The 27,688-nt window shown below is 34.8% G+C and overlaps 1 protein-coding gene across 2 annotated transcripts; it reads left to right on the top strand.

The window, feature by feature from the left end:
- The first annotated feature begins 1,647 nt into the window (after window positions 1–1,647).
- Window positions 1,648–10,204, top strand: LOC111401109 (uncharacterized protein At1g10890). 2 transcript variants are annotated; one of them, XM_023028681.1, is made up of 4 exons: window positions 1,648–1,865; window positions 2,676–2,897; window positions 3,890–4,109; window positions 9,622–10,204. In XM_023028681.1, the coding sequence occupies exons 1-4, from the start codon at window positions 1,735–1,737 to the stop codon at window positions 9,859–9,861; spliced, it is 813 nt and encodes a 270-aa protein (XP_022884449.1). In that variant the 5' UTR covers window positions 1,648–1,734; the 3' UTR covers window positions 9,862–10,204. The 2 variants fall into 2 exon arrangements, with proteins under 2 accessions (XP_022884449.1, XP_022884447.1); XM_023028679.1 differs by having other exon boundaries at window positions 1,663–1,865; window positions 2,673–2,897.
- Window positions 10,205–27,688: the final 17,484 nt, after the last annotated feature.

Raw genomic sequence — 27,688 nt, 5'->3', positions numbered from 1 at the left:
CAAATGATAGAATTTGCTATGAAAAATAATGAGTCTTTTGGGGATGCTATTAAGTTTAACACTTAATTTTACCACTCTGAGAAAATATTTATTATTTTTCTCTATCTTTTATTTTAATTTGCTTTTCTCTAAATTATTATATCATTTTCATATAGTGAGAATTGAAAATACTTTGAATGCATTCGGTTATAGAGAGAGGAGTTAAACCCACTCTCTAAATTAAAATATTAATTTAAGGAAAATTTTCATATCTAAAAGATTAAGTATGACTCATTTCAAAATGGAGAAACAATGTTTAAAATTTTAAAAATCAAATATTAATTAAATCTGTTTTTGAAATAATTAATTAAAAATATATTTTATTATTTAAAAATATTAAGGTCACAATTATATACTTTTTGGCGACAAAATATCGAATTAAATGGTTATAAATTATTTTTCGATTATGAATAAAAAAATTTATAGGTCACAAAATTATTTCACAATCAGAAATCGAAAATTATTTAAATCACAATTTATTCATCAATCATAAATTAAAAAATTTATAAGTTAGAATTTATTTATCAATCACAAATTGCAAATTTTATAACTCATGGCTCAAATTTTATGGCACGTTTATTTATTGGTTAGAAGTTATCGATTATAAATCACAACTTATTTTACGATCACAAATTATCAAATTAATGGAGCCCAAGGTATTTCTCGATCATAAAATAATAAAGTGTGAGTCACGATCACATTTTTTAAACATATATTATTCATTGGTTACAACCAACCAATTTATTGGTCATAAAAACTCCCATCCCAACCACTAGCACCTCCAAAACTACAACATCGCAAAACATAACCATCATCGCCATTGGCGTCGTTGACACTGCCGCCACCACAACGCAAGCAGCAACATCACCACCATGGAGAACACCGCCACATCAGTACTTCACAGCGACTGCTTCCATTTTCAAATCCACCGTCCCCAAAACCACGAGAATGTGTTGATGAACACAGCACTGCGCTGTGTTGTCTTGCAGCACCGGTGTCTTGTTGAGAAGGCGCACTATTGCTACAAAAAACAGCGCCTCAAACGACAACCTTGGACCCGTTGCGAATGACAATGCAACGTTGAGTGTTACTGTGAACAATAGCACAACACTGTTACTATAACGCTTGTCGCTGCTGTGATGACACCGTCGATAGGAAGAGAGTGATGTTGCCTCAGCGTCGATACGACGGTGATGCCACCATGGTGATCTCTCGATGGTGATAAAGAGACGAATAGAAGAGTCATTGGAGTGAACCATCGTGAAAAGTGACGGAGTGAATAGTTGCCAAAATGAAGAGTGGCTGCACCATGGAGGTGAAGTAGGAGTGAATATATTTTTGAAATTGTAAATTAGGTTTTGTAGGGGTGCGTAGGGTAAAGTAGAAGCGGTAAATTAATTTTTAATAATATTATTAATGCTAAATATTTGGATTATGATTTTTGAAAAGAAAAATTATAATTATTATTTATGAATTGAAATTTTGAAAATATAAGAGTTTCGCTTAATTATTCCATCCTAAATTTCTCAGTAACCCGCATTGACCCGACCCACGGAAACATATTAGACCCGGCCCGTAACAGGCCCGTCTTCTGCCCTGTGATTCAACTACAAGCTTCTTTCACACCGGGCAAGGAAATGATTTGATTCGAGTACTTCTCAATTTTAGAGGGGAAAGAAAGACGGAAAAAAAGTGATGCCACGGAGTATATCGAGGTCTCCGTCGTACTCGAGGAGGCGATACTCTCGTTCTCGCTCACCCATCACTCACCGCCACTCCGGCCGCCGCAGCAGCCGCCGTGACCGATCTCGTTCTCCTCACAGCAGGTCAACCTAGCACATGCCTCTACCAATTGGCAATTATTTTCAACGCTTTTGTTCTATACGATTCATTCGTTGTCCCTGCTCATTTGTGTGTGTGTGTGTGTGTGCGTGTGTGTACTGCGATTTCTGTTTGCTCCACACAATTGCAATTGATTTAAATTAATTTTTAGCCCTTGTTTGAGCCCCATTTTCAACCATACAATCTTTAATCTAATAATTTTACATGTAAATTTTTAATTCAAAAATACATTTTTCTTCCAAAATGGGGCTCACAAGGGCTTAATAAGCTTATCTGCTGTTGTTAACTCTGTGCGTGGAGGAAATATTAAAAAAGTTTACTTTTCCAAAAAATTGGTTTTGGATAAAGTGGTTGGATTGGTTATTTGAGTGTAAGGTGCTTAAAATCCAAAAAAAATTTATAACTCACAACTCAATTTTGACCTAAGGGGAAGTTTCCGAAGTGAGATAATTTGTAGCTCTAGACTTCCAAGGAAAGCTGCCACTTTTGCTGCAATCATTTAATTGACATCAATGTAGTGCTGCTGAGACGAATCTGTTTCTATAAACTGTTGTTGACAAGATTTGATTTCTCTATAGAAAAATGGGAGATTTTTTTAGCATTGTGGATTTTGAGATACTATACAAACCAAAGGGAACTTGGGGATTTATTACTTGGATTGGATTCAAGATTTATTTCCATATTCTCACCAATGTAAAATGGATGAGTACAATTTTGACCTCTAATCTACTGGCCTTTCAATCAAATCCCTCTTCAATAATTATTTTTATTATTATTTTTTTCTGCTATAGCAGGAGAAGAAGTCATTCTGCTACTCCACGAAGGCGAAGAAGTCGTTCACCAGCTCTGAGGCATCGCAAAAGCCGGTCTCCATCCCCAAGGCATAAAAGGAGACATAGAAGTCCGAGTTCTTCTTTGTCTTCGCCACCTAAATCTCGTAGTTCCAGTCTCACGTCACTTGAGCGCAAGAATGCAAATGAGAAATTGCGAAAGGAAGAAGAAGAAGAAAGGAAAAGGTAAAATCACAATATCCTTTCAAGAATCGTAAAACTTCGTTTTCTTTCTTTAGAGATCCAAGTGGTCAATAAGATTAGTCAATTGTGTGTTGAAGGGCTTCTAATTTTTTCTACCACATAACTGGGCAGATACATATGCGTTAAGATTTATATTTTGAAAGACATAAAAAAATAAGTTAGATTGAACAATAAAAAACAATCACTAAGACTTATTCACAATAAAGTGGGAGTCGTCTACATCAATTTTCACCACTCCATACGTTTGTGCCATAACAATTAGATCACTTATCTTTTGTAAGGACTCAGTACTTCGTATTTGAATAATCACTGATGTCTTGTATAGCTATGTATTTAATTATCTTCCCTCACAATACTTACTGTTTTGTGCCACTCCCTCCATTCCATTTATATAGGTTTACTTGCCTTATTTTCTTGTCCAATTATATAGTCCTGTTTATTTTGAGCTTGTTTTGTTTTGTTTTGTTCATTTAATTTAATTTGCCTAGTTGTAACCAATTTTTCTATTTAATCTTGAAATTGTACAAATATAAATAAGGTAAACTAGGAAAGTTATTGACAAAAATTGCTTTTTCAATAACATTAAATAAGATCTCTTAATCCATGTGATATAGAGGGAGTATATGTGAAACATTCACTTGCCAGCTGCTTTTCCTCTTATTCCTTCTCAACTTGGCAAGAGGATGGCTCTATTTTGCAATTTTAGATAAGCTATTGTTTTTATCCAATGCTAGAATATGACTCAGCTTTTTGAAGGAAACTACCAATCTGTTGCAGTTACTTCTATGGGTGGTGGTATTTTCCATTCATTGGATGGAAGGATTATCAGGGAGTGATTTTTTCAATGCATTTAATCATGTCGTGTAACTTTCTGGATGTATGTCTTCCCTTTCTTGTCCTAAAAAATGCCATTAGTTTCTTGTAAGAATTCTCATTTATTGGGATTTTCTATTCTCTTGAATGAGCTTTTTCAGACTACAGCACGAGGCGGAGCTAAAACAATTAGAAGAAGAGACTGCAAGGAGATTGGAGGAAGAAATTCGAAAAAGGGTCGAAGAGAAGTTGGGTTCCGAAGAAGTTAAGCTAGAAATAGATTTACGAATTAAAGGAGGTCAGAAGAAACTTTTTGATGATGTTGAAGCTCAACTAAAGAAAGAAAAGGAAGCTGCTCTGATTGAGGCAAGGCAGAAAGAAGTAAGCTACTTGGCATTTGCTTTTTCCCCCCTTCCTTTTTTATTTGGTCATGCATATTTTCTTTATATTTGCATATCTTTTCTTGTAGCTTTCTTTTTCAAAAAAAATTTTCAAATCTTTGTTTTAAGGATCAGGCTTCATTAGTAGGAATAGGAGAATAAAGAGAAATTTGTTTCTAAAAGTCATTATGATCATGGTCCGAACGGTTGGGAAAATGGATTATACGTGGCCCTATCCAAACAGGGGGCCTAATTGGCGCTCCCCTATTGGAGGGGGCACCGGGCCGGGTGGGGGGGCGGGGCGCCATTTCAGCGCCCTGGACAGACAGGGCCACGTGGCCCTGTCCTTCTAGCATTCCCTTGGGAAAATTAGGCAAATATCTAACAACAAAACATCCCTTCTCTCGTGAGAATTTGATAACCAAATCCCTATCTGTCCAGCATTCCTCTTGGAAAATTAGGCAAATATCCAATGACAAAACATTGGAATAAACAATTTTCCTTCTCTCTTGAGAATTTGATAACCAAATAGAGCAACCACCAAACAAAAAATATGCGAAATAAACGACACAATACTTAACATGGTTCAACAATGTGTCTATGTCTACTACTCCAACTCCAAATAACTGTTCACTACAGTTAACCAAAATGGTACTACGATCTCTCTAGATAAACCTTGAGGTTAACCAAACCATCAAGAATTCGACAATTCTTAGCCCAAAAGTCCTTGCCTATAACCTATCCACAAAAATAAATAAATAAGAGAAAAAAAAAGGTCCTTGTCTATAAAAGATGGAATTCCTTAAGAGCTACTATTCTCGGAATGCTACTAAAAAATCAATGAAGGAAAGATCTCACAAATTCACTACTGTGTAGGCCGTGATTTCTCATGAATGAGTAGTTCTTGTTCATACCATTGGATTTAAAGATCAGTGAGTTTGTCTAAATTTCATGGCGTTTGGACAAAGGAGTGATAAGATAAAAATGCAAACATGTTGTCCGAATTTCACAATGTTCGGACTACGAAATATTGAATATCAACGTTTGATCAACGAATGCATAAGCTGGTAGAATTGTGAGAATTTCCCTGTTTGTTGCTTTATGTTTTCTCCCTTTATTGGAGTTGGATTTGTCTTCTTGAACATTCCAATTTTCGTCATTTCATCCTATATATAGTAAATGAGATGTTGAATAAAAGTCCTAGTGGGACTATTGCCATTTCCAATGGTAGATACCAGCTAAGTGTTGGACCTACCATCAAGGCAATCTTGACCTGCTTTGACTTTGATAAATTTTTAAAGGGATTTTGACAAAGTTTCCTCTGGACTAAACTACCTGAACAAAAATTAATTTTCTCAAATCTGTACATATAATTTAAAATAGGGTATACCAGTCCCTTCAAATACAAACTATTCAAAATAAAGTACATAAGAATGAAATTTACACTTCTTAGCTAGCCAAAAGACTCTAAACGACTAACATATTCAAAAGATAGCAAATATGTAGTGAGCCCATGATATGGATACATTTTTTGACAAAAATGTATGTATCCCAAAAATATGAACTGTATAAACTGAAAAGATAAATCATACAAATAACGACTGTGTAGTTCAACTTGGTAAATCAATAGATTCCAATGTTGCTAACTCGGTTACTATTTGATAAGAAAAACGGTGACAAAATATATAAAATTGTAACTTAGTCAGTAGATATTTCGCAAATAAGTATTTTTTTTCCATTTATGCCAACTTTCTAAAACTAATATATAATAAGAATATCATTTCAGAGTACTATGAGCTAAAATCTTTATTCTTTGAACTAAATGAATTAAATTTTGTAATTTGAAATCTGATAAGCTGTATACTACTGAAAAATCACACAAAAAAGGTATCAAGAGTAACCATACTCATGTATCGATTAATCTCAATATGCATGGCAAGGTTATTCAATTCTGAAATTCTGGTCATACGTGTGCAGAGCTGTCCAAAGGCTATAATTTGGGCATACACTATGGAAACACATTCACAATAATGTAAAGCTTGTAAAATAACCATAACTAATCATAGATTGTGGGAACACATTCACACCATTGCAGAGTGGGTAAAATAACCATACAGGGTCATACACTGTGGAAACATATTCACACAAGTGCAGATTAGGGTAAAATCACCAGGTTATTTTCTGGTGATTTTTAAAAATAACTTTAAATATGTTGAAATATTTAATACTCATGTAGCATGCTAATGAGATGATTTAAGTGAACTAAATTTAACTTTAAAAGAACTAACTTAAAATCTACTTTATTCTAAAAATCATGATGTCGACCAACTATATGAAATAATTAATTTTCTAATCTAATATAAATTTAATAAATACTTATTTTTGAAAAATAAGCTTTTCCACTCACATATTATAAGCTATATCCTAGGATGGTTGGTAAGCTTTTCCAATCACCTTTCACCACTTGAAATACGATAAAAAATAATCAATTTAACCATTATCAAATCAAGATTCCTTTTATCTCTAATGATATAATACTTAAATTAATATATCTCAATACTAGAATAAATTTCCCAAATATTTCTTTAATCAATCGGAGCTAATTTCACTTTCCAGTCGTTTACTAATAACTAATTCATCAAAATAACCTTCATCCCAAGCATGAAAATTAATTAAACCATTCAATCTAGTGAAAACTAACACAGCTCAACCAACTTAACTTTCATTTTGCTCCATAAACTCAAGCTCTCATTTGAATATTTCATCACCACAATCATTTCTACTAACAATACTTAATCAAGAGTCCCAAATAAAAATTCTATGGTTTGCCCAAAAATTGGTATTTCTTACCTTAATGAAATTGGAAATTAAAGAATCAACAAAATTGAGCTCCAATTTGTACTCTAATCCTCCTAAATCTAAAAATTTAAACCACAAGTTAAAACCTTAGAAATTCAACACAAATTATTCCTTTACTTCTTGAAAAAAAATAAATAAATAGATGTAGGTACCCAATTTCTTCCTCATTTCTTCTTTCTTTTTCTCCTTTTCTTTCTCTTTTTCTTCTTTTCCTTCCCAATTTTTCTTTTCTGCCCGTTTCTTCAAGTTGCTGCGTGTGTATGTATGTAAAAATGGAAATAAAAAATGTGTAAAGGGTTAATCAATTGTCACATGTACTCCATTCTTACCCATAATTGCAATCAAGTCCTCCAACCTTCGTTTAAAACTACATTAAATCCTTAACTTTCAAAATTAGAAAAATAAACCCCAACTTTAAATTTTATCATCTTAAACCCCTCAAAAATGTTTTTCATAATAAATCAAGCCCCAATAAAATAATTTATTTCATTTTAGTCCCTATTTGACCTTTGACTAGAAAAAATTGGGTTGTAACAACTCTCCTTTTTCTTCAGGCACAGGTAAAGATAATGTGCAAGGTTTCCTGGATAAATTAGGATTTTAACTAAAATTCCTTGTTAATTTCATTCTCAATCATAATTAGCATTGGGTCTTTTTAAGTATACAAACAAATTTGTTGGGCTGGGACCTTTGATCTACCCCGAGACATGGGGCGGATACCCAACAAGAACATCATGCCTCTTTGCATTTACTTGGTTTGCAAAATATTATATGAATTTGTGTGGTGCCTCTGCTATGTGTACTGCTCATAAATTGTTTAAAACTCTTCAGTTTATTTGTAGATTTCTGTAATTGCAAAAAAATTTAGGCAGGAGAAAAAAGGAATTTGATATGCGAGAGTAAGTTTTTAGATCTGCACAGGATCTTCCGTTTTGCGTTGGCACAATTGGCCAGCAGTAATCTGCATTGGCCTGTATATTTAATTATCGCATTTGTACATGATACAAAAAACTGAAGATATAATGTGATAACTTAAGATTTAGAGCATGATGGTCCTATATGGTGCTATGAATGAATTACTTCGTAAAGAGTGTCAGCATTTAACGTTTGGAAAGAGGTTCTGATGTTCCGACCTCGATGATGATGGCAGACAAATAATTCAGTAACTTGAGATGAAAGTGTTTTTTATTTCTTGAAAGTCCACTCAAGCAACACAGAGATGGATCTTTAGGCCATCACACTTACGAGTGAGTGGGGGGGATTGACATCATTCCCTACTAAGTATATTTATTGAAAAGTGAATACAAAGAAGAAACATACTGACTTACGTCCAAGCGAGTACAAATGAGGAATGAAGAAGAAAAAAACACTTACTGATTAACTATTTAGTCAAGAATAAAAGAATGCATTTACAATACAAATCATCTATCTCTTTAGCTTGTAAACTAGGAAGGTTCCATTTATGTAAGTTTACCATATCTGTGATTTCCCATTTTAAGTTCTCAAGGTTAAAAGATCTTATATGTTCTAAGGCCTGCGTTTGCTATCTAATCAGCCATAGCATTGCCGTCCCTCCAAATGTGTGAGAAAGTTACCTGCATTTTCCTTGACCAGAAGTGAATTTCATCTAACATTGTTGCACATGCCAGTGTCCATTAGACTGTTAATGATAATATTGTGATTCTATTAGGATGATAGTGATGAAGATTTGTGGTTTTGCATGTATGATGTGCACACATTAGTTTGTACGCATTGATGAGTAGTGTTGTAGAGTCCTGCTCGATTGGAAGGGTTTTGTATCATATTATCAGATATGGATGTTGGGAAATTACCAATGTGGAGATTTATATTTTTGGTTCGTTAATATTATTGAGGTGACTGATTATTCATATTGGAAATTTGACTGATTTTGCAGTGCAAATGCACGAGTACTATTGTTGAACGGATGCAACATATTAATACCAGTGCAATCTTGCTCCGCTTCTTTTGATTTGTTTGTTTTAATCCCAAATTGGTGCTGTATAGGGCTTTAGCATCATCAAACAAACATCTGCGCCTGATGAAGTGTTCGACATATGTAATACCAGTTTAATGTTGCTCCACTTCTTTTGATTTGTTTGTTTTAAATGTTGTAGTTAATCCCAAATTGGTGCCATATAGGGCTTTAGCATCATCTAAAAAACATCTGTGCCTGATGAAGTGCCAAATAAAGGAAAAATATTTTCTCTCGCTTTCTTCTTTCATGGTTGTGACTTTGGAGGAATGCTGTGTTTTCGTTTCAAGGATTTTGCCGTTGTTGCTGTTATTGTTGACTTAGTTCTTGAATTTATTCTCTTCATTTGTCACCTGTTAACCACACGAGTGGAAGACGCAGAAAGCAGAGACCTTTTTTTTGGGTGCATGTGACAAGTTAGCATTAAATTTTTTATGTAAAAATTTCTCAATTTTCCGGTTGCTTCTTAATGTTCTGCTCTTGAAATCTACTTGCACTTACATTAGTTGAATCATTGAACTTGTGAGCTTCCAGTGTATTTAAATATTGATTTGCTAAATTTTTGCTGCTAATTGCTGCAAAACAAAATCAATAGGAATGGTTTATTGTTACATTCTATTCCTTTGAGACGTCTTTGTACTGAAATGCTTCTGATCAACAGGAGCAAGCTCGAAAGGAGAGAGAGGAGCTTGATAAGATGCTTGAAGAGAATCGTCGAAGGGTAGAAGAGTCTCAGAGAAGAGAAGCTCTGGAATTCCAGAGAAAAGAGGAAGAACGACTGCGAGAGTTGGAACTGATGCAAAGACAAAAGGAAGAAGCACGAAGGAGAAGAATTGAAGAAGAGGAAGAGCTAGCTAACCGGATGGCTTCATTAGTCAAGAATAAGACTCGGTCGAAATAGATTGGTCTATAGTGATGCCTTGGCGAGGCTTCAATTACAGCAAGGATTCCCAGAAGCATTTTGTTTGATTATTTGAAATTAGGTATGTAATACTGACAGTTCCCTCATTCAAAAAGAGTTTATCACTCATTTCTGTTCACAGTTGCCAAACATGCTTTTATATCTGTTATCTACCATTATCTCATTGAGCTCTAAGCATACTGTGATGGAGAGTTAAAGTTGAAACATGGAAATGACTAGGAAATTAAAAAGGTTCGACTGTTTTTTGACTCCTTAATAGGTGTGTTTGATATGTTGAGCTGTATAAAATATATGATTAAGATGAATGTAGTATATTTGTCTATTGTTGAGTTTAATTATTTCCAGTCTAGCTTACTAAACTTGTCTAATAAATGGCATTTGGACGATGAACATGTGTATACGGCACAAGGTTTTGTAGGGATTGATGGATGGATAAATCGATGGATGGGAAGTATGCTTGGTTGCAATGTTCATTTTTAGATCTTGATATTTTCGAACTTCAAGTAAAGTCAAGTCTCAATAATTTTCAACGTTTTATTACATAAAGATACAATAATGTTCATTTCAAACATTTGTGTAAGAGATGAAACTGCAAGGTTTTCTATAGTTTATTTGAATAATTGAAAGCCCTTTGTTAAGTTGCACGCCTCTTGAAAAGAAACTTTTCATTTTCTGAACTTATATTATTTCAAAAATATGGTTTATTAGTCACTAAACGACTTAAAATTTTTGGATTTTTTTTCATCATCTTTAGATTTTTATATTCTATACATGTATGAGTATTATAGAGTATTATTCTTAAAGGTTGGCCTTTGTAAAGAGGAATAATCAAATTTCTTACAGATTATTCATATATTTCATCCTTAATTGATGTGAGATTGTACTTCAACATGTACACACAAGACTGTGGCTCATTTGAAAACATCAATCTTGAAATATGATTGCTTGTTAGAGCTTTACACAGATCAAAATGCTCATTTGAACTTGGACTACAATATAGTCTTTGAGTTCATCTTAAGAGTTTGATCTTTTTATGAGGAATAACCATTATGTATTGTCTATTTATTTCATCATTAACAGAAAGTGGAATTTTACCCTTTGAACATGTATTTATTTGCTTAACACAGTTTGAGATACATATATATATACACAAATGCTACCTACTACCTCAGTACCAAGAACAAGATGCATTTCGCTTAACTTACATTGGGATTTTAGAACCAGGAATCAAGGAATTGGACCAGGCATGTTGAATGGACATTGCAGCATGATCCGCCCATGGGCCCATCTTGCAATATTCACAGAAATCTGTGTGGATTGTGATAGTGCAAAAATGTTGTTATGACTCATGGAGGTATATAAAGAGGTGTAGGGGAATATTTTTCAAGCAAATAGGCCAAAACTGGGCAATGACAGGTGAATATGATTCTGCCCACAAAATGGGACCCAAAAAAGGAAATATATACAAAGTGTTTATAAGAATTCTAAATTTTTATGTATACTAATTTCTCCTAAAATCTCCCACCATGACTATGGGTATTGATTCAAACAGACAGTGCTTTTCTCATCTCCTAGAAGAAATACAACAAATATGAATGACATCTGTTCAAAATACCTTGCTTTTCCCCGTGTTTGAGCCTCATTTTTTTAGAATAAATTTTATAAAAAATAAATTTTTTTAAAGAATATTTTGGGGAAAAAGTAGGAAAAATTTTAAATTTATGTGTAAAATTATTTTATAGGAAGAATGTGTGGTTGAAATTTTAAAATGAATTTTAAATATGGGGTTCAAAAAATAGGAAAAAGTTTCTATGTTGTCAAATACAAGTTTAAATTGCAATATATAAGTAACCTCCAAAGTGAAATTTGAATTCAAAATATATATTTGCGTGTTGCATAACCTCTTAATTTAAAGAGAAGTCAAATTTATTCATTATGAAAGAGTTGATTAGAATTAAAGTTCTGTTGACTCACCCGAATCAGGATACTGCACAATGGCCACAAGAAGTTGAGAGAAGAAAAGATTGACACTGAAAGTAGGAATAATTGAAATGGTTGCGCCGAAAGGTTTAGGCTACCTTCCACTTCCACTTCCACTTCCAATTCCAATTCCAATTCCAACTCCGTTTTCTATTTCAATGCCATTACAACACGTGGTTGTCCTTTGTCAATGATTAATGACCCTTTTGAGTCTTCTCGAACCTAATATGAGAATATCATGAGTCATAAAAGTGTCATTTGGGTTGTACTCCTTGCAACTATTAACTCGGAACGGCCAGCTTACAAGTTTTGATTGGCTTGTAAAATTTAAACATGGTCTATTTTGGTTTGCGCAAGATAGATTAGGTCGTCTATGGACGATCATGTTAAAGATTTTTAGTAGATTTTAATAAAAGTTGACAAAATATATGATTCAGAAGTTGTCCCATAAAATATATGATTAAAATTAATTGTTAACTTTGAATTAAATTAATAATCCCTACCAAATAAGGGCATATGATGGTGTGTTTAAAGAACTAAGGGCATCTCCAATGCTATTACCAAAACACCAAATTTCACCATAATTTGGTGCAAAAGCTCTTCAATGTAGGCACAATGGTGCAAATTTTGGTACAAAGTCAAATTTGCTATCTTTTTTTCCATTTGTCAAAGTAATTGATGGAGGGTATTTGTTTTATATATTTTTTGATACAATTATTATTGTTATTATCTTCATTTTTATTTTTATTATTATTATTTGATTTAATATTTACATTTTTTAATGGCATGATTTAATATTTTCATTTGTCTAGTGTTTTTACTAATTTTACTGCATTTTTTATATTTGTTAACGAATTTAATATTTTTCTTAATTTAAAGTAATTATTTCTTTTAGTAATTTATGTATTTGTAAAATAAATAATTTTTTCAATAAATTAAGAATAAAAAAATGATTAAACATTGTTCATTTGATGTAAGTCTGTCTTGGTGTAATAATTGGAGATGATTTTTAGTTTGATACAAGATTTGGTACAAAATGGTGAAGGGTTGGAGATGACCTAACAACAAGAGGATAATTATAGGCATATATTTCTGTTTAGCAAAGAACAAGTGCATGAATAGTGTCAACTAACATGATGTCATCATGATTGCTCATCAAGAGATCTAGTCGAATAAACCATTAAATGAATGGACTAAGAGGAAAGCACAAGATGAATGATCTAGATTTGAACACTACGTTTTGGAATCGCACCTCAAGAAAATACTAATATGCAAATAATAAAAGGTATCTTGTTTTTTACATTAAAACAAATAAATTTTTGTTCCAAGTGCGCGCGCACAAAAAGTTATTCTATGTCTATCAAGAACTAAGGAATGTTATGTAAGGTTTTTAAAAAGAATTATTCCATGGTATATAACAATGTACATAAGGGTGACACCGAGCGCCCTTTTAGTAGGGGGGTATCGATGGACTCCCTTATGTGCCCCCTTATGTACCCATAGAATAGCTTTTTTGAAAAATCAAAAATTATTTCGTTGATTAAAAATTTATTTTTGAACTTATTAAACTAATTCTTTGACAGTATTTTGTCTGATTTGAAAAAAGTTTAAAAAATGCTGAACTTTTCTATAAGAAAAAGAAATCCCATAGACCGAACCTTACTATTTAAACAAGAAAAGTCCACCGTCCACGAGGAAACTAGATATCCAAGAGTGATGACCAAATTGAAAGTGTAGTAGGCTTCGAGTGCAATCAAACGATTCCGTATGCGTACGTTTCACCCACGTCCATTACTTTATCAAATTTAAGCCCCTATAAATTATCCATAGTCTTCTTAAACTCCCTGTACTCTCTCCAACTTTGAATTCTCTCTCTCTCTACATATACACATACAAATCCATATTTGCAATATGCGAGAGGAGAAGAAGAAGATGAAGTTGAAGAAAGGGTGGGTGGCGGTGGAAGTGGGATTGGCAGATGATAATAAATTTCAAAGATTTGTAATCCCAATTTCATATTTATACCATCCTCTATTTCAAATGCTTCTTGATGAAGCTCGAGAGGTATATGGCTACCACACAACGGGCCCTCTTAGACTGCCATGTTCAGTCGATGATTTTCTTGATATTCGGTGTCGGATTGAGAGAGAAACCACTAGTCACAGTCACGGCCGCCGCCACCATCATCACCAGCTCTCCATGTCTTTATCGTTTAACTCGTGTTAAAGTTGTACTACGGATTTAGTGAGGAGGCTCTTTATGTTTTTTCAAAGATTGATGCCTCTTCTTAATTTGCTCAGTGAAAAATAATCTAAAGATTAAAAATTTTGTGCAGTTATTTTTCTTTCTTCTATATATGCTTAGGTATAAATTTTTATTTTTACTTTTTTAATTTTTAATTCTTTTTAATTTTAATTAATTAATTAATTAATTTTATATGTTACGGTGGCTAAAAATAGAAAAATGAAGAACTAAAATTTAAACACTTTATCACATATTTGAAAAGTTAAATTCAACTGAATAACATATGCTTTTAGCAAGGTATCTCTCGATCAGGGAAAGTGGTGGGACTGGTCAACAAAAGTTGATTTTTCTAAGCAATGGCGTTATGGCGACATGTAGAATTTGAGGTTATTTGTATACATTATCACTGAATTTTGCGTAAAGTTTTCATTGGCTCACTAAACTTTAAAAATTACCACGTTAATCACTAAATTTTATAATTCGTTATCCCATTCGTCACTCAGGTTTAAATTGCTATTGACATGGATTCCAGGTGGAAGATAGATTGTCTCATAATATCTCTTATTTTTCGCACTAGCCTTCAACCTATATTTGCCATCAAAAGTTTTATAAAAAAAAAATTTTCATTTTGTCAAATTGAAAAATCATATTTTTCCATTAAAAAACACGACTCAAAATGTGTCGTCATTTTACCAAAAAAATACACAAAACACAAAGTGCAACCAACAATGACCACAAGAAAAGTACAGATACAATTTACATTGAATAGTCAAACAAAACTTTTCTACGGTTATATGCAATTCTAAGGCCATTTTCAACCCTGTACCAAATTTTGCACCATTTTGCACCAAATCTTGCACCAAACAAAAATTCATCTCCAACCATTACACCAAAAATCACACCAAATAAATAGTGTTTAACCATTTTCTTCCCTTTTTTTTATTCTTTATAATCTACTTATTTGAAATATTATTTATTTAATTGTTTCATAAATACATAAATTACTAAATAAATAATTACGCTAAATTACGGAAAAGATTAAATTCATTAATAAATATAAAAAATATAGAACAATTAATAAAAATACTACAACAACGAAAATATGAAATTATGCCATTAGAAAATAGTACAATGCATACTTAAATTTAATAAATAATCGTGTTTGATGTATTTTAAATTGTTTTCATCTTTTAATTAATTTATTAATTATTATGTCTTACATTTAAAATTTATTTTAAACACAAATTATTACAATATTAATATTAATATTAATAAAAAAAATAATTTATTGTAGTAAAAAATATATAGCACAAATTACATAAATACTCTCAACAAATTTATTTGGGAAATGTTAAATAAGGGCAAAATGGACATTTTACACTTTGCACCATTTTGGTGCAAAATAGTGCAAAGTGAATAGTGTTGGGTTGGAGCAATCTTGTACCAAAAAACGGTGCAAAATGGTGCAATGGTGTTGTGGTTGGAGATGCCCTAATAATAAAAAATTAATTGGGAACAAATTTACAAAAAATTCAAGGCAAATAATTAACAACTTAATTCCTAGGTCTAGCAACAGACAGTAGTGACCCCTTTACGGTAACCACAATCCTAATGTCATCCCACATGATGACTTCTAACGGGAAAAGTAAATTATTACCCTACACGATCTCTTTGTTTCTCGGGCCTCTAGTGGGTTACATGTAGAGTTCAAAAAGGTCAAATTTTTTATGATTCCATAATCTATGATTGAGTTGCGAAAACTTCTGGAAACTACAATAATAAAATGAAAAGAACGTGATACTAAGCCGACGATTTCGGAAGGTTCATAAATATAGAGATATGCGAATTCACTGCTTTAGAACTAACCACTATCCTCACAAAGTTCCCATCAGCGGCGGTAACACGAAATAGCACCCAACACCCAAATATCGAAGGGCAAAATCGTTCAAATTTCATCATATTGCTCAAAATTGAAATCCGACAACACCGTAGGGTCCGTCTTATCGTTGGCAAAACTCTGTCGTTTGATGTTGTTACCGGAATTCACCTCACGCATCGGCATGGGCTAGTGTCGGAGTTCTACGCGTCGATGTCGGCTACCACACGCTCCTCCACGAGTTATGTCTCCATTTGTTGAGTCCACCGATAGTCTCCGTTTCTCCAATTGGCCACTGGTTTGGCTGAAAAATGCATTTGTAGGTCTGGCCAAAAAATTTAGAAACCAGACAATTTCCATCCCTATTTTCCAACCTCATTTTTGGCCACTTCGAGTCGTTTTTGGCATGGAAAAATCACAAATTTCTTAACTACACAAGCTCTATGCCATTTATCACGAAAATCTTCGAGGGTCCTCGATCCAGGCTCAGTAAAACTTACGAAATGAACACCAAATGATCTCGGCTCGGACCCATAATTCCTATATTCCGGTTGCCACAAGTTTTGCCCACAAAGGATAGACTTAGCTGGTGATTAAATGTACCCACGAAGGAGGAAGAGATTAGAGGTAGCAATGGTTGAACTATCCTCCAAGACGGTTGCCCTCACATTTTCTCTTGCTATGCAAACACATGCACTAAACTGGCTTGGAACTGTAAATATATATAATGGATTAGGTTTAGATCAACAAATGGGCCGAAAGGTAAATGTGCCACCAACCTAAACCAAAAATAACCAAGTAAATGATTCATTAATATATCACCACCAATCCATAGCCAAACATTAACTTGGGTCATCCACGAGTGTTGGGCCACGAGCAAAATTATCTTAATTAAGTTGTTTTTTGGATCGAGCCATCACTAAGGTGTCAACATAAATTATCAAACATCGTTTTAACATTATTGCCTGAAATTTATTGGGTATCAAAACCCAACAGTATCGGAACTACTCAATAAAGGTTTGGAATGATACGGTGGGTGCAAATTAGTTTTATAGTTCCAAATATCTTATTATTGTAAGATTATATATTATTTGAAGTCAGATGTACTGTGAAAAGGGTTTTCTGAAAATGCAGATTGGAGATTAATATTAAGTAAAGACTTGTTAAACAAAGATTACTTGTTTTATTGACTTGGTAGAGGATTTTGTTTTCTCGAACACTAATTGGCGCGGAGTATGCTTGATTCATCAAGGTATTTGGTTGTCTTTATACATCATATGTCAAGATGGCTAAAGTGATGATAGTCATACGGGGTAGGCCAAAGGCTTAAATGTTATATGTATATATATAGACACGTACTTTTTTAATTCTTATTTATAAGTAAAATTGAACACTTAAACATGCTCTTTATTTTTGAATTGGGTGACCTTGAGAAGAGATCAAACACCACTCCCACTCCCACTCCACCCCAGACTTGACTTCATGAAAACTATATGTGATATATTCTATTAGTATTTATGTTGTGTTGACAATTTCGTAGACAAAATTAAGTCTTAGTCAAATTGTATTAGAAGTTTATCGAGTTGTGATCAAAGTTAAAATATGAGTTATTGAGTTCTAATTAAAGTCAAAAGAGTTGTGATTGGTAGTATAGTCCTTGAAGGAGTCCAGGAATATCACATATGATCAAGAAAATGCAATTAGAAGTCTAAAGAGTGTCAAAGAGCTGCACAAACTATGTTCCAAACTCTGAATCGTAACTTGCAATGTATTTTCACATAGAATAAATTGGAATGTGACAAGGCTACTTTAAAATAATTATAGCCCACTGAGTTATCTTTTTAACATACTTTGAATCACCTCAACCAGACATTGAATGAGAATGTTATGGTAAAAATACTGAAAACTACTCAGCAGCTACTCATCTGTCGTTGGCCTAGAGCTCGAGCAACAGTTTTACGTATGAAACCCTAGTTCACGTTTTTCAAAAGTTTTATCTTGCCGATGCTACCTCATTACCTCATACTATAAATACCCAAGCCCTAACACATTTTGTGTGTGGTTGTTCATTATATTACTTCTTCATAACATCATTCCAAGATCCAAGAATACATTCAAGAGTTGAGATTATCCTTTAATTTTTGAGATCATTCAACCGCAACTTTGGGAAATTATCAAATTCACGTAATTGTGAACACTCAATTCCTATACATGTACATGAAGGTACTTTCTCAATAATTTTCAGAGGTTGCTGGAAATTGAGAGATGTTGGATCAGAAGTACAAGAAGAGTATAAGAACAAGATTTTCTTAATGATCTACAGGAGATAGCGAATTTCAGAAGATCGGGAATAGGCGTGAGTAAAGTACGTTCCTATGGATTTTGGAGATTGTAAGAACTAGATCAGCTAGATTAGGGGGTTTTTTAGGCTAGATCATACTATAAGTTCATATTGTCTATAGTGAAGGTGACTGATTTGGTCCCGGAGTTTTTATCCAACTGGGTTTTCTCTGTCAACATATTTTGTGTTGTTTATATTACTTTCTTATTATTGATTGTGGCATTCAAATCATAGGATAATCTGACGTGATTGATTAACCGTCTAAAACAATTAAAAAGTGACTTGTTGCTTTTAATTGTATAATTTCCCACGTTGGATCAAAATTAATTGGCTAAATCTAAACTTTCAATTGGTATAAGAGCTTTTCATATTCAAAGTACTTTCGATAGAATACATGTAGGAATTTCTTGTGCTTGTCATAGTTTTGTAATTGACTTTGTTTTGCTGAAAGCAACAATATTAATCACAAAAAAGACACATAAGTCAAGCCAAATTTCAGTTCTAGTTATTGAGGAATATTATTAGATTCTTTACGGACTAATCCATAAAATAATTGAACAAAAAAACCTTAGTAGATTGTTCCATTTTGTAATCGGTCTTGCCTTTACTTTTGCAAAGAAATCGTATGCACACGGTGGCTGGAAATCCAATGATCATCAAAGAAACTAGAATAGGGACATGAAAAGAATGCACAGAATGAAGACTAAAAGAAGAATGAGATCTTTGAATACTACACATCAATTCCATACTAACTTGTTGGCCAATAATATTGGCGAATCTTCCATTGATAAATAATTACTATAAAAATGCAATAGGGAATAACGATTTGAACAAGAAGAAGAAATTTCTAGGTCATCATACAACTACTTCATTGGAAAATTCTCACTTGTCAATTAATACTATCAATGCAAAATATTTCTCCATTTTTAGCCATATAAATTGAACCCAAAAATTCTTCAATGGACTTGCCTCAACAATCTACAAATATATCAAGTAGTGCTTTAATACAATAATACACTTTTAGCGTGTCAACAATTACCCCCCAATATGGCAGAATTAATACCAATTATTAATCTTTGCCATATTCACTTTGTTTTTTCTAGCAATATTTGAAATTCCCAAGAATTTCAATCATTATTTCCTTCTACAGCCTGAAAAGGTACAACGTTACAAACCTTTATAAACCCAAAAGACACACCATTTCATTGCACCATTAAACCACGTCTCTCTATTTCGTGCCTCCTCCTTGCTATTTTACTGTTCATCTTCTTGCTTCTTTGCTACGTTTCTCAGGTAAACCTTATCAAAACTGTACTTTGTTTCCAATGGCGACTTCACAAACTCAATCTGATGATTCTTTTAGTTTCGAAGATTTCCAAAAAATCCTTACTAGGCCGTATGTAAATCCAAACTTCCTTGCTCAAGTTAATGCTGACCTCAATGAATTCTATCTAGGTCCATCGTTTAATAATGCCGAAGCCGTTGGACAAGTGGCGGTGGGTCAGCTGTTCCCTTACACTCAAGGTCCTCCGTTCCTGAACTCTCTGCCATTGAGACTGATTCACGAAAAAGGTATTCGCACTTGACCCAAAGTTGATGTTATTTTTCGTAGATGACATGCACGTCTTGTGAGTCATGGCCCCACCAAGGCGATTTTTGATCGTGCCAGGATTTCAGATTTATTAGAAATTTCTCTTCAACCCCCAATTTTTGACCCAGTGCTTTTTCCTATTGCTTTGAGTTTTTGGTCTTCTGAGTATAACACCTTCGTTTTTCCTCTTGGTCCCATGTCTATTACTTTAAGGGATGTTGGAGCCCTAGTAAATCTTCCGCCTTTGAGCGATACCATCTTTCCTGATATCTTGATTTCCAGTGTTGCCCCGAAATTTGACAAGAAACTTACTGAGTCCTATTCAAGCCTGCAAGGCTTTTATAATCATTCAAGCACTGAACCTTCCCATGCTGAGCGTGTGGCCTTTCTTTAGATTTGGCTTTGTAAATATATTCTTTGCGTGTCAAGTATGAAACCTTCTATAAGCTACTTACCCATAGCGCATGAATTGGCGCGTGGTAGGCCTTTGAACTTATGTTCCTTCTTTTTAGCACCCTTTATAGAGGCATGGCTTCCCTTCAGTTTCAACTGAAGAATGGTGCATCTCCCACTGGCAGTGTCCTCCTTTGGTTCACTCAACTGTGGTTGAGAGCATATTTTCCACCATTCTGCTAGCTGCTATGGGCTAGCCATTGATCCACTGACCCCTGTAAATATGTCCAGTAGGGACATTTTTTCATTCTTTTATACCTTAAATTCGATTCCTTCTTTCTTTCCTTTTCCTGCTCACTTGACTCCAGATTATGTGCAAAATCCATCCACCCTAGACAGTGTGGGTGCCTCTCTGCTTGTTTGGGTTCAGTTATTGATTGGGAGAAAATTGTTCCATGATATCTTAACTGGAACCAATGCCAAAGCTGGGGTTGAGATATATGCTCCCCGATTTTTTGCTCGCCAACTTGGTTTTGGCCAAACTTGGCCTGTTCCTCCTTGTTATTCCAAAAATTTGACAGACCGCTTTCACACTATTAATAAGGCAGAGGCACAAGCTATAGATGCTCGCAACATTCTTTTGACGAGCAAATTTTCATTAGCCCCTTTCAATTCTAGCTGTGTTGTCAATCCTCTTTTTGAACAGCTTTGGCCATCAGTAAAATGCCGATTGTTTGCAGCTGATGCTAATCATGCCTTCCATTTACTGGACCAACCAGGCACTTCCTCTACTTCTCCTATTTTGGTCACCCCTGTGTCCATTAGGAATCCTTCCTCCCCTGCTCGCGCTAAACATTCTATCCATCTATCTGTTTCTCTACCTACGAATGCTGCTGCAGCTAAAGGTGCTTTAAGCTGCAAACAGTCAGCTTCAGCATCTCCCATTTTGCAGGATGATAATGATGAAGATGATGACGCTCCTCTCATCCTTAGGAGAAAGGTAATTGAATTTGTTTATACACAAACATACTTTTTTATGTACTAATGGTTTACCTGAATTCCTCAGAAAAGTTCAGCCTCTCCTTTGAAGGCTTTGGTTTTGGTAGCCCCTACTCCATCATCTTCTGCTGAAGCTGCTTCATCCAAACCAGCTGATGAAGGGATTATGCTTAAAGAGAAACCCTTAGTCCTGGAACCTTCATCACAACCAATAGAAAGGTCGAACCAGAAGGTAATACATATTTTGATGTTTTACCTTTGCTTGTGCTACTGGTTTCTGATTCGTTACTTCTTGAATTATGCAGAGGCTCCCATGGGCCTGCCCTTTGTGGCAGAGTCTTCTTGCCCAGATAAGGGGAAGTCCCCACAGGTGGTGGAGCTAACTGGTGATATGCCTGAACTTCCCAAGATTGCTGATGAGGTAACCTTTTGCTTCACTTTCATTTTCGCTTTGTTTATTGTAGTGAAAGTCCTCAATGTTGACATTTTCTTTGCAGGATGCTGATGACATTGTGCGTTCCATCCAGGATTTGTTTACTTCCTGGGGACATGTCAAGATGTCTCGCCCTACTTCAACCAGTCATCCTTCTGCTTCTTCAGAGGAAAATATGAAGTTTCTCAAGCAGTCGGTATTTTGAGTACGTGTCTTTCATGGACATGGATATTGGCCAGGCTAGTGCTACTAAACATAAGGATAAGTTTGAGCTGTTGAGTGCAAAATTGGCGCAAGCACTCACACTTCCATCGCTCAATGTTTCTGCTGACTTTAAAGCGACGTTGAAGGTTGTTCACTCTGACATCCTCTCCTTGCTAGCCAAAAATGTTGAACTGAAGGCCAGGAGTACTCAATACCTTCGTGCTGCATCTGAAAAAGAGTCTTTGCTTCTAGAGATTAACAAAGCCGAGGATGAATTAAAAGAAATCTCTTTCGACGTTATGATCGAAGACTCTTTGATGACATGTTTGGCTGTAGAGATGAAGGAGCTTCAAGCAAAAATGGACGACTGTAGGGCGAGAATGACTGCTAAAAAGCATAATGCTTCCCAAAGAATTGAACGAACCAAGTCTTTGGTTGAGCAGTACAAAAAGCTAGAAGTTGATAACGATTTTGTAGCTGAATTAAATATCGCTTCTTCTCAGCAGAGCGAAGATTGGCGAAAACTTAGGGAAAGAATTCGTTTGGCCTGGGGTGAATTGTAATTAAGACATCTAATGCCTTAACTTTCCTTTTGTAACTTTGTACTAACTTTCCTTTTGTAACTTCGTACTAATTGCCATTTCTAATTTTGAATGTAACAACAGTTATCGTCATTAATGAATGAATAGTTTGTCTACTTGCGTATTGATTGACGTTGTACTTAATTGTCAACCTTCCAAGCATTTAATTGCTTTATGTTAAGATTCATGTACATTCTTCCTTGGTATTTTCGTCTCTTTTTCCAAGATGTTTCAGTTATTAGGCACGAATGTGGCCATTCACATTCTGTCTTTTCACCTTCAAGCCTCTATAAATGCGTGTGTATTTCACACTCATCATTTTCATTTTCATTTTTTCTTCAAAAACTAATTTGCTGCCGTTGTTTGACATTTCAACAATTGATCGAAAATTTTCGTCTTCCATAGAAATGATCATTTGATCCGCCCATTTTGCTATCTGTTTTGATGTCAACTTTGGTATGAGAGATATAGAAAATATTCTTTGGCCAGCAAAGTTCTTCCCATCATCTCCATGTTTTTTATAAGGAGTTCAATGATGGAAGACAATTTTTGAGGATGCTTTTCAGGCCACTTTGCTTGCTGAGAGTGCTTCTCAGTCTCCTTGCCCATTATTGCAGCAATGCGATTAGGCAGGCGATTTGGGGGTGCTTTTCTTCCTTTTTGCTTGTTGAGAGTGCTTCTCAACCTCTCTGCCTGCCCTTGCAGCAGTGCGATCAGGACGGCGACCAAAGCCGGTTCACCCTCTTGCTTGGTGATTGACCGAGAAATAAGTTTGCTCTCAATTCTAGCTTATAGAGCATTTAGTATTTTGTATCTCACAATTTGTAATGTATATTTGATAATAAATGAATTTATTTGAACGTATTTCGTTCTGACCCTATTTATCTACGATCATTCAACGCAATTTGATTACGCTTTTATTTGTTCATTCTCCTATAAGGAAGGAACATATTTTTTTAAATATTTGCCATTAATGAACCTCATGTGCTTGGTGCCATCTAAATCTTCTAAATGGTAAGCTCCATTCGGCAACACGCTATTTACTTTATATGACCCTTCCCAATTGAGCGACCACTTGCCATACTTTGGATCCTTACTATCCAAAGAGAGTATTGTTTTTCAAACCAATTCGCCCAGGTTAAATGACTTGGCTATAACTTTTTCATTATAAAACTTAGCCATCCTTCATTTTTGAACTCGCAATCTATCTAGGACGTCCAACTTTAATTCGTCCAACTCCAATAAGTTTTAAACTAGTGATTCGGTATACTCACCATCACTTAACTTATGTTGCAAACACACTCTGATTGATCGCACATTGATTTCCATGGGCAAAACGGCCTCCTGTCCATAAGTGAGTTGGAAAGGAGTAACTTTGGTACTTGACCGAGGCAACGTCCTATAAGCCTATAAGGCCTTGTTTAGACATTCGTGCCAATTTTTGGCATTTTCATATATCATTTTCCTTATGATATTTTTTAAAACCTTATTAGAAGATTCTGCTTGTCCGTTAGATTGAGCGTAATATGGTGTGGAGTTCACTAATTTAACTTCAAACTCGCTCAAGAATTTATTCACTTGATCTCCATTTAAAGAAGTTTCGTGATCTACCATCAAAGTTTGTGGAATCCCAAATCTATAAATAATATGATCACGGATAAATTCTATGACACTCTTTTGGGTGATTTCCTTTAAAGGTATCGTTTCTATCCACTTAGTAAAAAAATCAGTCGCGACTATAACAAAGGTATGTTGCTTGGACGATGGGGGATAAATCTTCCCTATCAGGTCTATTGCTCAACCCTTGAACGGCCAGAGTTTAATAATGGGTGTCTTTTTCTCTTGTTGGCGCTTTTTGTATTGGATCATGCTTTTGACATGCTAGACAACTCTTCGCATATTGAACACATGATTCTCCCATCTTGGGCAAAAAATATCCATTCCTAATAATTAACCATCTCATCTTTTTGCCAGTATGATGAGCTCCACATATCCCTTCATGCACTTCAGTCATGATTGTTCTGGCTTCTTGCAAACTTAAATATTTTAGTAATATACCATCAGAGCATTTCTTAAGCAACTCTCCATCTATCAGTGTATAGTTTAGCAAACGCAACTTCATTTTTCTAATACCTCCTTTATTAGGTTCTTTAAGGAACCTTTTAATCTCTGCCCTCCAATCTATTGTATCTCCATCTTATATGCAATGAATTTCAATCCTTCTCGTCCTTCTTTAGACTACGGGCAATATTACTCCATATTCATAAATAGATTTCCAATTTAAAACCTTGGAATACCCTGAGGCCATCTGGGCCAACTCATTTGCTATGTCATTATACATCCTATTAACACATTGAAACTCTACTTGGTCGAATTGTTCCAACAATTCTTCGGCGATTTCATATTGATTTATAATGAAATCACTTTGGCACTTAAAATCACCGATCAATTGGTGAATTACCAATTGAGAATTGCCTCTAACGATCACATTCTTTACCTCCATAACTATCATTAATTCTAAGTCCACGATTAAGGCTTCATATTTGGCTTGATTGTTGGTGCACATCCTATCCAAAGTGAATGTGAACTTGTAACAAATCCCTAAAGGATTTATCAATGCTACTCCTACTTCTGCACCTTTAGAGGTTTTCGACCCGTGGAAATATAAAATCCAAGGTTTTAATTCGAATGAATTGATTTCTAATTCAATTTCCTCAGGCATGTCAAGGCATGGATGATCGGCCAGAAAGTTAGCCAAACCTGATTTTTGATTGCCTTTTGGGGTATGTATTGTATTTCGAATTCTGATAATGCTAACATCCAGAGGCCTACCCTCTGATGTAAAATAGGGCGAGAGAACATATACTTAACCAAATTTACTCTAGTAATCAAATAAACGGTTACGGGCCGTAAATAAGCCCTTAATTTCGTACACGTGAAATACAATGCAAGACATAATTTTTCAATGGCAGAGTAATACATTCACATTTTGTTAACTGTCTACTCAAATAGTAAATTGCCCTTTCTTCACCAAATTGGTCTTCTTCCACGACCAGCTATTGATTCTTGTTCAGCCGATATATACACTTTCATTGGCCGTCCTTGGATTGGTGACACCAACATTGGTGGACTTGATAAATATGTCTTTAGGCTTTCAAAAGCCTTTTGATGCTCTTCTTTTCAGACGAATTCATCCTGGTTTTTCAGCTTTAAAAGTGGCAAAAAAGTTTTAGTTCGCCCAGCACAATTAGAAATAAAGCGTCTTAAAAAATTTACTTGACCTAGGAACCTTTGCAATTCTTTTTTATTGCTAGATGGTTTGGCCTCTAAAATGGCCTTCGCTTTATTTTTATCAAGTTCAATCCCCCTTTTGTGTACTAAGAAACCAAGGATGTTTCCTACATTAACGCCAAATGCACATTTCAAGGGATTCAATTTTAGTTTATATTGCTTCATTCGCTCAAATGAACATCTCAATTGTTCAAAATGGTCCTCTTTTTAATGGATTTGACCACGATATCATCTACATACACCTCAACAAACTTGCATATCATATCATGAAAAATCAAGTTCATTGCCCTTTGATAAGTCGCTCCTGCATTTTTCAGGCTGAAAGGCATAACTATCCATTCAAAACATCCGAGAGATCCAGGGTACCTAAAGGCAGTTTTGTATATATCTTCCTCAGCTATATAAATTTGATTATATCCTGAATACCCATCCATGAAGGAATATATTACGTGTTCGGCAGTCGAGTCTACTAAAGAATCTACTGTAGGCATTGGATATTCATCTTTGGGTGTGGCTATGTTTAAGTTCCTAAAGTCTATACACATCCTTAATTTACCATTCTTTTTTAGCACTGGCACGATATTGGACAACCACTCTGCATATCTGACTGTTCTAATAAAGTCTGCTTTTAATAATCGCTCTATTTCTTTCTTAATCTCAGGAAGTACATTAGGAGCAAAACGCCTACGAGATTGCTTATGAGGTTTAAAATTTGGCTTGGTTGGCAATCTATGTTCCACCAAATCTCTATCTAAACCAGGCATATGTTTATATTTTCAAGCAAAACAATCCTTATATTCCTTTAATAAAGCGATTAATTTATTATTAACCTCTTGATCGAGCATCTGGCTGACGAATATTGGGCGATCTTCCCCTTCCTTGCCAATATTCACTTTAATCAGAGGGTCTTGTGCTTGAGCGTATGTAGGTTTGGTGATCCTCATTACTTCATCGTCCAATTCCCTTATAGGCACTTCTTCTTCTAAACAATTCACCTTGTTGACTTCTCGGCCAATACTTTGTTCCAACTCGAACACTGCCAATTTGTCTCCCAATGCTTTCAAGGCTGTTTCTTCTTTTGTCTTGTCTTTACATTCTGTATTGATAGCTATTAATTTGGCTTTGAAGGTCTGAACATTGGCCATTTACCTTTGTTGCTTACCACTCATTTAAAACTCTTTGATTACTTTTTTGCCAATTACTGGCTCTTCCAGGGCCATTATGTTTGGCCTCATTTGACTAAACATTTCAGTAAGTGCATCTACCGAAAATGGCTCCTCACTCTGTGCAACAATTTGAGTTTCTTCTTCATCTTGGACCACTCTGATAGATCCGTAATTTCCTTCGTATAGGAATCTTTCTACTGAGTTTGCTTCTGCCACAAAAGGTCAATGATCTACCTGCACCACTTCTGCTTCACCCTTGTCATTCTAGAAAACCAGGCATTGATGGAGCGATGAAGGTATGCTGCGACTTCCGTGTATCCAATCCCTTTCTAATAACACATTGTAACTAGTAGGACCATCTATTACGAAGAAGACTGTGGTCCTAGTAGTTGTCCCTACAGTTATGTCCAATGGCATAACCCCTTTAACTGAAGTTGCACCTCCATTGAAACTTGTAAGGATGACTTTTGTTGGAATCACATCACTTTCTATCTTTGCAAACTTCCTCATCATCCTAGATGGAATGGTATTTATAGCTGCTCCATTATCGATAAGTACTTTCGCCACAGGTATATCGTTAACTAAAGCCTTAACGTACAATGGTCTCAAGTGTTTAGTTAACTTCATGGCTGGTCTCTTAAAAATAACCTTTTCGGCAGCATCTATTTCCACTTCCTGCTCGTTCTCTGTTGAATTATCCTTTTGTG

This window comes from Olea europaea, chromosome 10 (genome assembly GCF_002742605.1).
Source record: "Olea europaea var. sylvestris chromosome 10, O_europaea_v1, whole genome shotgun sequence".
NCBI lineage: Eukaryota > Viridiplantae > Streptophyta > Magnoliopsida > Lamiales > Oleaceae > Olea > Olea europaea.
The sequence above is the reverse complement of the archived record's forward strand: the minus strand, read 5'-3'. Positions and strand labels throughout refer to the sequence as shown.

Coding starts and splice junctions, on each gene's coding strand:
- LOC111401109 (XM_023028679.1), top strand. CDS start 1,735: ATGCCACGGAGTATATCGAGGTCTCCGTCGTACTCGAGGAGGCGATAC. Junction 1,866..2,672: donor TCTCGTTCTCCTCACAGCAG/GTCAACCTAGCA, acceptor TTTCTGCTATAG/CAGGAGAAGAAGTCATTCTG. Junction 2,898..3,889: donor GAAGAAGAAGAAAGGAAAAG/GTAAAATCACAA, acceptor GAGCTTTTTCAG/ACTACAGCACGAGGCGGAGC.